The sequence below is a fragment of the Melanotaenia boesemani genome, chromosome 4 (assembly GCF_017639745.1).
Source record: "Melanotaenia boesemani isolate fMelBoe1 chromosome 4, fMelBoe1.pri, whole genome shotgun sequence".
Lineage (NCBI taxonomy): Eukaryota > Metazoa > Chordata > Actinopteri > Atheriniformes > Melanotaeniidae > Melanotaenia > Melanotaenia boesemani.
The window spans coordinates 20177218-20189375 of NC_055685.1; the positions used below are offsets into that span (position 1 = coordinate 20177218).

The 12158-nt window shown below is 39.5% G+C and overlaps 1 protein-coding gene across 6 annotated transcripts in view; it reads left to right on the forward strand.

The window, feature by feature from the left end:
• fat1a (FAT atypical cadherin 1a) overlaps window positions 1-12158 on the forward strand; it is an 80479-nt gene that overhangs the window by 2207 nt on the left and 66114 nt on the right. For all 6 annotated transcript variants that reach the window (XR_006010002.1, XR_006010001.1, XM_041982940.1 and 3 more), the window contains exon 2: window positions 664-3953. Coding sequence is in view for 4 of the 6 variants with exons in the window: in XM_041982940.1 (XP_041838874.1) it covers window positions 692-3953 (3262 nt within the window). In the remaining 2 variants the exon portion in view is untranslated. The remainder of the gene's footprint in view (window positions 1-663; window positions 3954-12158) is intronic.

A 12158-nucleotide genomic window follows, 5' to 3' on the forward strand; every position in this document is an offset into this window, starting at 1 on the left:
CTTTATATGGACTCTAGAACACAGGCTGAGGCGCCGTAAAGCGGCTGTAAATGAATGGATGTGAAATCTTAAAACAGTTGCAGACTCATCTCAAGGCTGGTTTTAACTCTTGATTCTGTTGCAGCGAGATTATAACAAGCAGCCTTGTGTTTAATTTGCATGGAAGCCTTTGCTTTTCTTTACGTGCTGTTAAAATAGTAAGAAACGTCAAGCACAGTTATCAGAAATCTAAAATAGCTGCTGCTGCCTTTGCTTTTCCGTTGCATTTCTTTTACAGATGAATAATATATATATATATATATATATATATATATATATATATATTTACTTTAGCAGGGAAATGAAAGATTTTCTTGCTCATGTTCTTTCAGTGCCAGTGTTCTGAGCTCATTAAGATGATGTTTGAAAAATGAGCTTTTACTGTTGGGAAGTGCACATAGTTGGCATCTGGTTTTGTGCAGATATGGGAGCGGTGCTGGCTTGGATCTTGTCACCTGACCGCCTTATCTTATTTTCACATTATCAACCTGGACATCACTTGTTATGCCATTTGAAGAGTTCTGGTTATTAATATTTTCCTAATAACAGCAGATGTTATCTAAAATATATTTGAGCCTGATTTTAATGTTAAAAATGATGATTATTATTGTTTTTTTTCCCCAGGTGGTTTTGTGAAGATCTTGGTACGAAGATGGGGAAACAATGGGTGGCACTGCTTGTGCTGTTCCTGCAGCTTTTCTGTGGCTGCACAGCGAACCAAAGGATGGCGAGGGCCACCTCCATGCAGTTCACTCATTCTGTTTACAATTCCACCATATATGAAAACTCCGCTGCTAAGACTTACTTAGAGAGTCACACCAAGATGGGGATCTATATCACAGACCCAACTTGGGAGATACGGTACAAAATAATCTCTGGAGACAATGAGAACTTATTCAAAGCAGAGGACTACGTGCTGGGAGATTTCAGTTTTTTGCGAATAAGGACCAAAGGAGGCAGCACTGCCATTCTGAACCGGGAGGTTAAAGACCACTATATGCTAACTGTTAAAGCTTCTGAGAGGAACACCAATTTCGAGTGTCGCACTAGAGTTAAGGTGCAGGTACTGGACACCAATGATCTGAGGCCTCTCTTCTCACCGACATCCTACAGCATCTCTCTACCAGAAAACACGGCCATACGTACAAGTGTAGCCAAGGTCACGGCAACTGATGCAGATATTGGTACAAATGGAGAATACTACTACAGTTTCAGAGAGTGGACGGATATGTTTGCTGTTCATCCAACAAGCGGTGTCGTTACACTGACTGGCAAACTTGACTATTCTGAGACGAAACTGTACGAGTTGGAGATCCTTGCAGTGGACAGAGGGATGAAGCTATATGGCAGCAGTGGGTTTAGTAGCATGGCCAAACTGACAGTCAGAGTGGAGCAGGCCAATGAGCATGCACCTGTAATTACTGCAGTGACTTTGACGCCCTCAGATGCAGATCACGACCCCACATATGCCATTGTGATGGTGGAGGACAAAGATCAGGGACCAAATGGAGAAATAGCATCGCTGAGCATTGTTGCCGGTGACCCTCTTCAGCAGTTCAAGGCTGTAAGAAGCAGCCCTGGAAGCAAGGAGTATAAGATAAAAGCTGTCAAAGATGTGGACTGGGACAGTCAACCTTTTGGATACAACCTCACTTTACAGGCAAAGGACAAGGGCACCCCCCCTCAGTTTTCATCTGCTAAATTGGTACATGTAACTTCTGCACAGTTCCAAAAGGGCCCCCCTGTATTTGAAAAGGCAATTTACAGAGTCAGTCTGAGTGAATTTGCCCCTCTACACACACCTGTCACCATGGTAACAGCTGTGCCAAAGTATCCACATTTAAAATATGCTTTTAAATACAGTTCTGACAAAAACAGATTTACTATCAATCCAGATACTGGCTTAATCAGCACTGCAGGACCAATCAATGCTGATATTTCCCCACAGTCTGAGCTGGAAGTGATTACCAGTGACAAAAAAGCAGCCACAAAAGTGATTATTGACGTGATTGATGTCAATAACAATGCACCTGAATTCCAGCAGACATCTTACAAGGCCAGCGTTGATGAGAATGTCCCCATTGGTACCAGTGTGATTACAGTGAGAGCCACTGATCTCGACAGAGGGGAAAACGGCTATGTGACCTACAGCATTACCAATCCAAGTCCCCAGCCATTTGTCATCGACTACTTCTCCGGTGTCATCAGCACTTCAGAGGTCCTAGATTATGAACTCATGCCCAGGATTTACAATCTCAGAGTCAGGGCATCAGACTGGGGATCCCCTTTCCGGAGAGAAGTGGAGGCATCAGTAACCATAACTTTAAATAACCTGAATGACAACAAGCCTTTGTTTGAAAATGTAGACTGTGAGGTGACTGTGCCCAGAGATCACGGCGTGGGAGAGCAGATAACAACAGCATCTGCCATTGATGCTGATGAACTGCAGCTAGTGCGGTACATTATTAAAGCTGGAAATGATCTTGATCTGTTTGAACTAAATCCAAACTCAGGCTTGCTTTCACTGAAGCGCACATTGAGTGAGGGAGAAGCAGCCAAGGTGTCCTTTCACAGTTTACAAATTGTGGCAACTGATGGCGAACATGAGACTCAGCCAATGATCATGAACATAACTGTCATCACAGCCCGCAAACCTGTCCAGTTGAAATGTGTTGAAACTGGTGTGGCGACTATGTTGGCTGAAAAGCTCCTTCAGGGAAGCAAAATCCACACGCAAACTGAGCCAGATGACGACTTCATGGACATTCACTCAGTCAATCGGTACTCTCCTCAGTTTGCAGACTCTTTCCCAAGTGTTATTGAAGTGAAAGAAGACCTCCCTGTTGGAGCAAGGATTGCCCATTTAAGTGCCACAGATACAGATAGTGGCTTCAATGGGAAATTGGTGTACGTTATTTCAGGTGGGGATACAGAAAGCCGCTTCATAATTGATATGGAAACCGGTTGGCTCTTGATTTATTCTCCGCTTGATCGGGAAACAACAGACCACTACACCCTCAATATTACAGTTTATGATCTTGGGATACCACAGAAATCCTCTTCACGTCTCTTGGATGTGAAAATCTTAGACGCCAATGACAATAGTCCACAGTTTTTGCAAGATTCATACTCAGTTGAAATAAGTGAGACCACACCTGTTGGGACAGAAATTATCCAGGTGGATTCCACAGACAAGGATCAAGGTGACAATGGAATCGTGAAGTATTCAATTTTGGGAGGCACAGATTATTTTGCAATTAATGAGATAACCGGTGTTGTGACTGTGATGAAACCACTGGATCGTGAGCGCTTTCCATTCTTTATCTTGAAGATTGCGGCACGTGACCAAGCATTGAGTGAGCCTCAGTTAGTGTCCACGGTGCCTCTTAAAATCACCTTGGAAGATGTGAATGATAATCCACCTAAATTTGTGCCTCCCAATTACCGTGTGAAGGTGAGGGAGGATCTTCCTATAGGTACTGTTATTATGTGGCTGGAGGCTCATGACCCTGATATTGGACCTTCCAGCCAGGTACGATATAGCCTTATTGACAACGGAGATGGTAAATTTGAAGTGGACAAAATTAGTGGTGCTCTTCGAATTGTTCAGAATCTGGATTATGAGGCAAAACAGGTGTATAACTTGACAGCAAAAGCTAAAGACAAGGGGAAGCCCATATCTTTATCATCAACCTGCTTCATTGAAGTGGACGTAGTAGATGTGAATGAGAATCTCTACAGGCCTCTGTTTCGATCGTTTGTGGAAAAGGGATTTATAAAAGAGGATGCTCTTGTCGGGACGTCTGTGATGACTGTTTCAGCTGAAGATGAGGACACAGGACAAGACGGAGAGATTCGATATTCCATACGAGATGGATCTGGCTTAGGAAAATTTTCCATTGATGAGGAAACTGGTGAGTCTCTTATCAGTTGATCTATATGCGTCTTGTGTTAATTGTTAAAATGGGAATGCACGATGTCAAATGAAAGCATTTGAAAAGTTTGATTCTGCACATGAATGAGTTGACTCATGGAACAATGAGGGGAAAATCCTCTGAGACAAGTTCCTGATTCCAGTCATTTTTCTTTTTGGGGGAGAATTGATGACAGGAACAGATGAACCAGCTGCCTTTAATCTTTCCTGGTTTCTTTTGTGAGGAGTGCTGTGGTACTAAGAGGTTATGGAGTAATGTCACCTTTTCTTATTCTTATACCTTCCTCTCACCATACACACACTAGCTTAATGAAATAGTTCTGATTTGGAGAATGACAAAGTTTGTTTCGACAGTCAAAAGTGGTTTTAACAATAGAATATTTTCATCATGATGTTGATGACAGGAATTTGCTTGTGGATTTCTAATGTTGCAGAAAATATGTTAATACATGCTCAGCTGCCTTGAATGATTTCAACAGCTGACTCAAATTAGCTCGAAATAAGTAGCCTGGAATTCTAGGAGGTCTTATCCAAGACCCTGCAGTCACCTGCGTGCGATGTAGTGAACCCATCTACCCACCTTCTTTTCGATAAACTGGTAGCCATATTCTTGGACATCTTAATGTGATTGTTTTTTCTTAGTTGTAATTAAAATTCCCTCAACATTCATCATATTTAATGTCTAAATGAGGCTCTGAAAAATTATGTATAATATACTGACTTGGGAAAAAAAACCTCTCAGGTTCATATCTGCATAAGAAAGCTGGAAATGCAATTTCTCAGTCTGCTGCTTTTCCTGATTTACAACTAGCCCTAGGTTAGTGTTTATTAAGAGTCAGATGTGTCTGCAAATTATTCAGAAAGTTGACAGGAAGTCTCCTCCGTAAAGCATTTGGGAAATACAGAAGGATGAGAAGATGAGCTTTTATGAAGGATGTGTACTTCAGAGCTGTGTGTCAGCTAAGGTGCGTCTGTGATTGTTACTGTGGTAGTGGGTGGATATCTGATTTGTTACAGGATTTTGTTTCATGGAGATGGATGCTGGGGTAATTCAAGCTTGGGCACAACTATTATGGAAGGAGAAATTTTTTATTTGTACTGAACAGAATTGCAGAGAATAGTACAAATCAAATACAGATTCAAGTATTAGTGTGATTGGTGTACATTTCTTAATACCTCAACACTTCTTGAACATCTGACCAGTGTGTCAGCTTGAAAAACAATTAGAAAGATTAAAAAGGAAAATATATTGTTCTTTATGTATGATATTGTTATACTGCAATACATTTTTCTTAAGTAGAAGTTGCTTGGCCTCATCTTGGCAGAAGTTAAGTGCTTTTGACCCGTCTAATGGGGGAGATCAGTGTGAATTAAGTTATATGTAGTGTAAAATAACACATTGTCAGCTTCTAGCAACTTGTCATTCCTCTTGTGCAGGAATCCAGACTGCGACCAAATAGTTGCATTTTGCGACTAAAATGTGCGACAGTGCGAGTGAATATTTCATCTACTTGCACAATAGCAACCAAAACATTTGCTGGTCTTTTTCTTGTAGTAGTTATAACTAAATTTATTTTGTCGCTAACAAACTTCTGCTCCCCTCTTCCGCTCCTTCAGTAGTTCACAGTAATGCGCAAATTAGCTGCTGGTTTGCCGACTCAAACTAACTTCAATACAAGACAAGGAGACGAACACCAACGAAGAAGATGACAACCAATGTGCGTGTGAGCGGGGACGAACGAGCACTGTGATTGGCTTATGTGTGGAAACAGGCGGGTCTTGGGGGAATTTATTATTCCTCAGTGTTGCCAACTTAGCGACTTTGTCGCTATATTTAGCGAGTTTTCAGACCCCTCTAGTGGCTTTTTTTAAGTGACTAGCGACAAATCTAGCCACTTTTTCTGGTATTATTGGAAACGTTTGGAGACTGACGTGAATGAACATAATTTACTCTTCCCCATGACCATGCTGATTAACGTACAAAGCTGCTGCTGGAGGATCCTGCGCTGGTTTACCGTTAGAGTAATGTCTATTAATGAAGAGTGTGGACAAAAATGTTTAAAAAGTTAAGTGTTGTGACATGTTCCAGACTCCTAATTAAAAAACAAAATACACTTTTTAAATTTTATTTATTTATTTATTATTAGCTGTTCTAAACATCCCTCTCTATGGCAGCATCCATTACAACTATATATACTAGACTGATTTCGCTAATTAGCAACTTCCAGCGACTTGTAGGACAGCCAATAGCTACTTTTCTTACTGAGGAGTTGGAAACAGTGGCTGGAGAGGAGCATCAGTCCCTGAGGCTGTTTATTGTCAGGAACTACATGGACCAGTCATACCATGCCCTGTGGGGGATGATAAATCAAATCTGATTTATTTGACAAGTTCTATGTCTACTTGTTTTCAACTGCTGCACAAATAATGTGAATTGTAAACATTGTACTTTCTGAATTTATTGTAATTTAAGTATTTATCAGTAATACAGTGAAAATGAGAGGAAATGTGAATATTTACTATGTAAGGCGATTTCAGTGTGTGCCCCTAAATTTTCTGCTTGGCTCCTAAAAATTTAGGTTAGGGGCCACTGTGCTCCTTGTAAAAAAGTTAGTCTAGAGTCCTTTTGTGGTACCGTTCCAAGTAAAAGTGTTTTATGAAAAGTTGGCAGAACATAATAGAAAAAATGGACTTGTTTAAAAAATCAAAACACTGTCTGAGTTTATTAATATCCAATCATTCTTTTGGGGTTTAGTGCAAGAAGGACTAATGGACTTAATGATGCGGGGTTTTTACCTTTTTTCTTTTTTGCCAGCATGTAATCTTATTCACATTGTCTGGCTTTAGGTGGGTGTGTTTTGGGGTCACTACTTTCTGATGTGCAGATTATTATGATCAATTCAAATTTAGTTTTAGCATGTATACTCCTACATATGGATTCTGCATACCAGCAAAGATAACATCAGTGTAGTTGACCACAGGTCCTCATGTTACTTTAAGTTCAATAACAGTTTCTTAAGGAGGGTAAAATGTATGTAAATCATCATGGTCAGACATGAAGCCTATGTCTGACAGGGACAGTTTGTTAAACTTACCCAACCTGAATCTTAAAATGAAATTGTAGCATGAAGTGATTAGTAGATAGCTAACTAGCATACAGATAAAGATGCTTTCCCAAAGCTTTGTCTAAAAGACAAAGCTGTAATTGTATTGATAAGAATTATCATTGATAAGAAACACGGCCCTTTTTTTCTTATGAAGGATAAAACTGCCATCCCCCCAACACAGCAGTGTATTCCAAAAATTGGGTGTGACTAGCCAAACAATTTATCATTTTTGTTTATTTTGTTTCTTTATTTGCTTTTGCCGAACCACTTGTGGCCTTGTAAGAAATGCTTCACAGCCTGGCGGTTCAGGGCCCTGGTCTACACAACAGCAAAAATAAAAACAAAATGTAAACAAAATGAGTAGCCTTAAGGGGAATGGCTTTAAATTTATTGGCCCAGTATAATTTAGTATTTACATGAAGTGATGTTCTCATTTACCTATAATTGTAATGTAATAAATTGTGACATATTTTATTCTAAGAGGACTTAAGCTCTTAACTGTTCTAAATAAGCATGAACAGACTGTAGTGTTTTACACAAAGGCATAAAATACTTATTACCTAATAATGAATGAACAGCAGTCAAATCATGACCTTCTCATCTATTAATTTGATGTTTAGAATAGAATATTGATAAAAAAAAATAGTACATTAGTAAAATAAATGTTATGTTATAAATCAAGTGTAGCCTCTATCCAGTGGTTAGTGATCAGTGACTGGCCCTAAAACCCTTAGTTGGTATAAACAAATTAGTGACAGGTAACATATTACATCTAATTCTCTTGTGGCTGCAGTCAGAGCAGACAGATAGTTTTGTTGGAGCCACTTGGCAGCCTAAGAATCCAGTGCAGGACCTACATTCTGGGTCCAGGTTTGATCTTATACTTAATCTTAAAGCCCTTTATTTAGTGATTATCAAGAGGTGCAATGATAGGATTGTCCTCTGCTGGGTCCTGTTATTATGGATAACATCTGAGGTCAGTAGACAACTAAATACAGCTAAGGTGGTAATGCCCCTCCCATGATTTCACTAGATGAAGGGTGTGGATTGTTAAGCAACCATATGTGTTTAGAATATTATGCCTCCAAAAGGAAAATATAAGCATGGGTGCACACCCTGCTATATACTCAGTGCTGCAGCTGCATGCTGTGAATTTTGACCAGAATGTTTTAAAATAGTTTAAATTTGGAAAACAAATAAAAAAAAAAGTGGTGCACGGAAATATGCCAGTAGCCACACACCTTCATCTTTGAATTTTATTTTTTTAGTGTGGGAAGAGGTGAGGGAAAACTACAGATGTCTTTTACAAAGCCCATGCACATGTGTATGTTAAGAGTACAGCAGTCTACAGTATGGTGTTTATCTATGAGGCAGTGTTTGCTTGATCTATCACCACATTGTGATTCACTTTTCTGTTTCTCTTTTGCTCCCTTTCCTCCCTCCACCATTGAATGGTAACAAAGACCCCACTACAGCATTTGGTTAACAATGTGCTTTGAAACATATTTCACTCTGTGGTGTTGCAGTGAGTGAATAAATCTCCCAGAGTAGGTGTTTCTAACAAATCTAAACAAAAGAAGAATTTTACAATAGACAAACAGGCAACGCTTGCTTTCCACTTGAGTGACATTTTCAAACCATGCAAGTAAACAACCGAGTTATCTGTTTTAGACAGTGATTACATTTAAAGTGGCCTATAGCTGTGTGTGGAGCAAAGTGCTGTTTTCATTTTTATCTGCAAAAGTAAAAGAAACCCTCTTATGCAAGCTGTGCTATATTCTTCTTCAGCTATAGTTTCTTGCAGTCAAACTGGTCAGGGAGCCCATGGCAACTGTTTGTCCAGACATTCTCCATGTTATTAAAAGCTCTGTGGTCACTGGATCTGTGCCATCTTAATTTAAATGCACTCTTATCAAGGCTCTTTACTGGGCCCCTTCTCATGTTATGGACCAAATTTACTTCCCTTTGCTTTTATTGGTAAGATTGCTTATGGCTGAGTTTTGACTTGTGGGGACCAAATTGACTAAAAAAGACTGAAAACAATGACTTGTAAAAATACCAATAACAAATACTACTGTAATTTATGTTGTTTTGGTATTAACACAGATCAATCATACCATATACAAAATACCAACTCTGAATATCACTCTTCTTGCAACTGATGCAAATGTTTTTTTTTATTATTAAACAGACCAATCAAACAACAGGCACCATAAACAGCAACATATTATTCACCAATAGGCACATCTATTAAGTTATATGTGTTGGTGCCCCAATTTGCATTCTGGCTGTTGGCATTTTATTTTTCTTGACCTCTTAAAAAGAAATTCTAGTCCCTTTTATAGGGAAATTCCCCCAAAGGTGGCCCACTGATGCTAATCTGCAGACATGCAGCCAGGTGATTCCCCCCACAGCCTGCTTTTCAAGTCAGTCTTGCATGAACCTTGTGGCATTGATGCTGTTAGGCTACCGCTGCTGTGCTCCAGGAGGTGGCAATCCAGGTTTATTCAAGAAATTTTGATGTTGTCAACATGAAATGATTTAATTCGTAATTTGTTAGCATGGCGCTAATAATATAGTCGTGGCGGCCCACCACTTCTGAGTCAGTATCAGGGAAACACAGATTCCCTCCTTACCTGAGCTCAGAGAAGAATAACGCCATGATAAAAAAGCCAAGAGAAGGGGTGGGTTTTCACCTCCGTTTGGCTCTGATGCACAGGTGTATGTGTTGTCTGTTGGTTTAAAATTCGGACCGGCACACATTAGACATCCGGTAAGGTGAAGAACGACACAGACGAGAATTGCAGTAACTGGAGTCAGTTGTAAAACATGGAATATCATGGAATTTGCTCATATGTGGTTTATTATCACTAATTTAAGAGTTTTTCACAGTGCCTGGGCAAAACAAACCATAAAATCTGGATGAGAATTGAATGCATTTTGACCGCTGCAGCCCTCCATCTGTGTGACGTCACTTGCACCGATCAACTTTCCCAGAAGTTCAGCGGTGGTTAGGAGGTTATAAAATAAAAATAAAGAAATCCAACACTATGCAGCTCCAGAAAAAATAAAAAAGCTGCATCTATTTCTGGTAAACCATTGAAAGTGAGAATATACTTGCTGCTAAAACTTGCCACAAAACAAGAGCAACCTCCATCAAACTCACTCTGTGTGTTTGAGCTGCACCAGGAGGCTGTTCTGGAGAAGATCCTTAAAAAAATATTAATTGTTGTTGACAAAACTGCTAAAAACTGCTCTGCATTTAAAACTGTTTGAGCTGCCAGAAATGTGGCATATATTTCCAAAGTGCAGGTGTCTTTCATAAAATTCATGTCAAAGCATATAATTATCATGAAAAAGATCCAGAGGAGGGACATTTGCCAGAAGTAGCACAACCTCATTTTTAAAGTTTGAAATGTTTATTTTCATTCAGTCTAGTCATTTATTTTTTTCCAGCATAACATTCGTGCTTCAAATAGACAAACATTTCCCTAGACCTAACTCTAGTTCAGTCTCAGTCTTTCCACACATAATGTTGCTGAACCTGACCTGACCAGCTGTAGCAACCCCAGATCATAGACTGCCCCCACAGGCTTGTACAGTACACACAAGGCATGATGGGTGTATCACTTCATTTACCTCCCTTCTTACCCTGATACACCTATCACTCTGGAACAGGGTAAATCTGGACTCATGAGACCACATGACCTTCTTCCAGTCCAATCTTTATGCTCCCTAGCAAACTTAAGCCCTTTTCTCCAGTTAGACTCACTGATTAGTGGTTTTCTTATGGTTACACAGCTGTTAAGTCCCAATGACGTTCCTTTTACATTGTGTATGTGGAAATGGTCTTACTTGCACTATTAAACATTGCCCTGAGACATTTTTTAGTCTTATTAGTTGATTAATAGTTCTTTAGAAGTTTCACTGCAATGTGTGTGTGTGTTTGTGTTTTAATGGTGTTGTCTGTTAAAGTGAAATTGTCAGTATGTTTTGAGAGATTGGAAATGATGCTCAAGTGTGTTAAAGCATTGAATAGCTGGTGCAGCCTTTCAGTTTGATGACAACTTTCTTTTGGCCAGGCAGTGTATATCCACATCCCATATATGAGAGGTTATCCTGCACCAGACACTACAGCTCTTTGTTGCTCTACCATTTGTGCTGGGAAGGAAACTAACATTTAATATAAGATGGATTCATACCATGCAGTAAGTGGTTGTCTGCAGGTTGTCATTTTGAACCCTTTAAAGTACTGTTGACTTATGGGTTTTTAAGTTTTTATACCCAAGTTGAGAGTTTCATTTTGTATTTAAAAAACTTTTACAGCTAATGCTCTAAAATGACAGTTTAAGGCAATCTTTTTATTGATGGGCCAGACACAACAATGTAGGCTTTAGTCTGCCTTGTTGTGGCTAAAAGTGAAATGTCTAAGACTTCACATAATAAACACGAATTTTCCCTCTAAAGAGGCTGACATTACGATCTGAACCGCTGATCTTGCGGTTGGTATATGGGTTTTCTGCTAGCTGAGCTAAAGTTGGGTATCTTGTGGTACAATAAACCATAATACTTAATCACAGCTGAGCTGTAATGGCACAAACTGCAATGGAAAATATATTTTAAATTATATATGAAAATTGGTGTGCTGTAACAAATAATACAAAAAAGACCTGCACTGGATGGGAATGAGTGCATTGCTGAGGTACTGTGACCCTTAACTTAAAAGAATGTGACACAGGGACATTAAATTTATACTCTAACTGCCCTCCCCCCACCACCACCACCATACTTTTGACACCTTTGTCTGGTCACACACTGTGAAATGTTGCTTTGTTGACAGTATAGCTGTAGAGTAACCCCAACGGAGTGCTGCAGGCTGCATGGGGGTCAATAGTGGAAAAAGTTCAGAGAATTTCAACTCCTTGAACATCATTGTTATCACAAGTTAAAAAATAGCCCATAAAGAAGAGCCGGTACAGAGCGAGCTATGATACCTGTACACTTTTGACAGGACAAGTCAGTAAAATACTGAAAACAACCAAACAAAAACATAAATTGTAACCACACTTTTAGTGGCT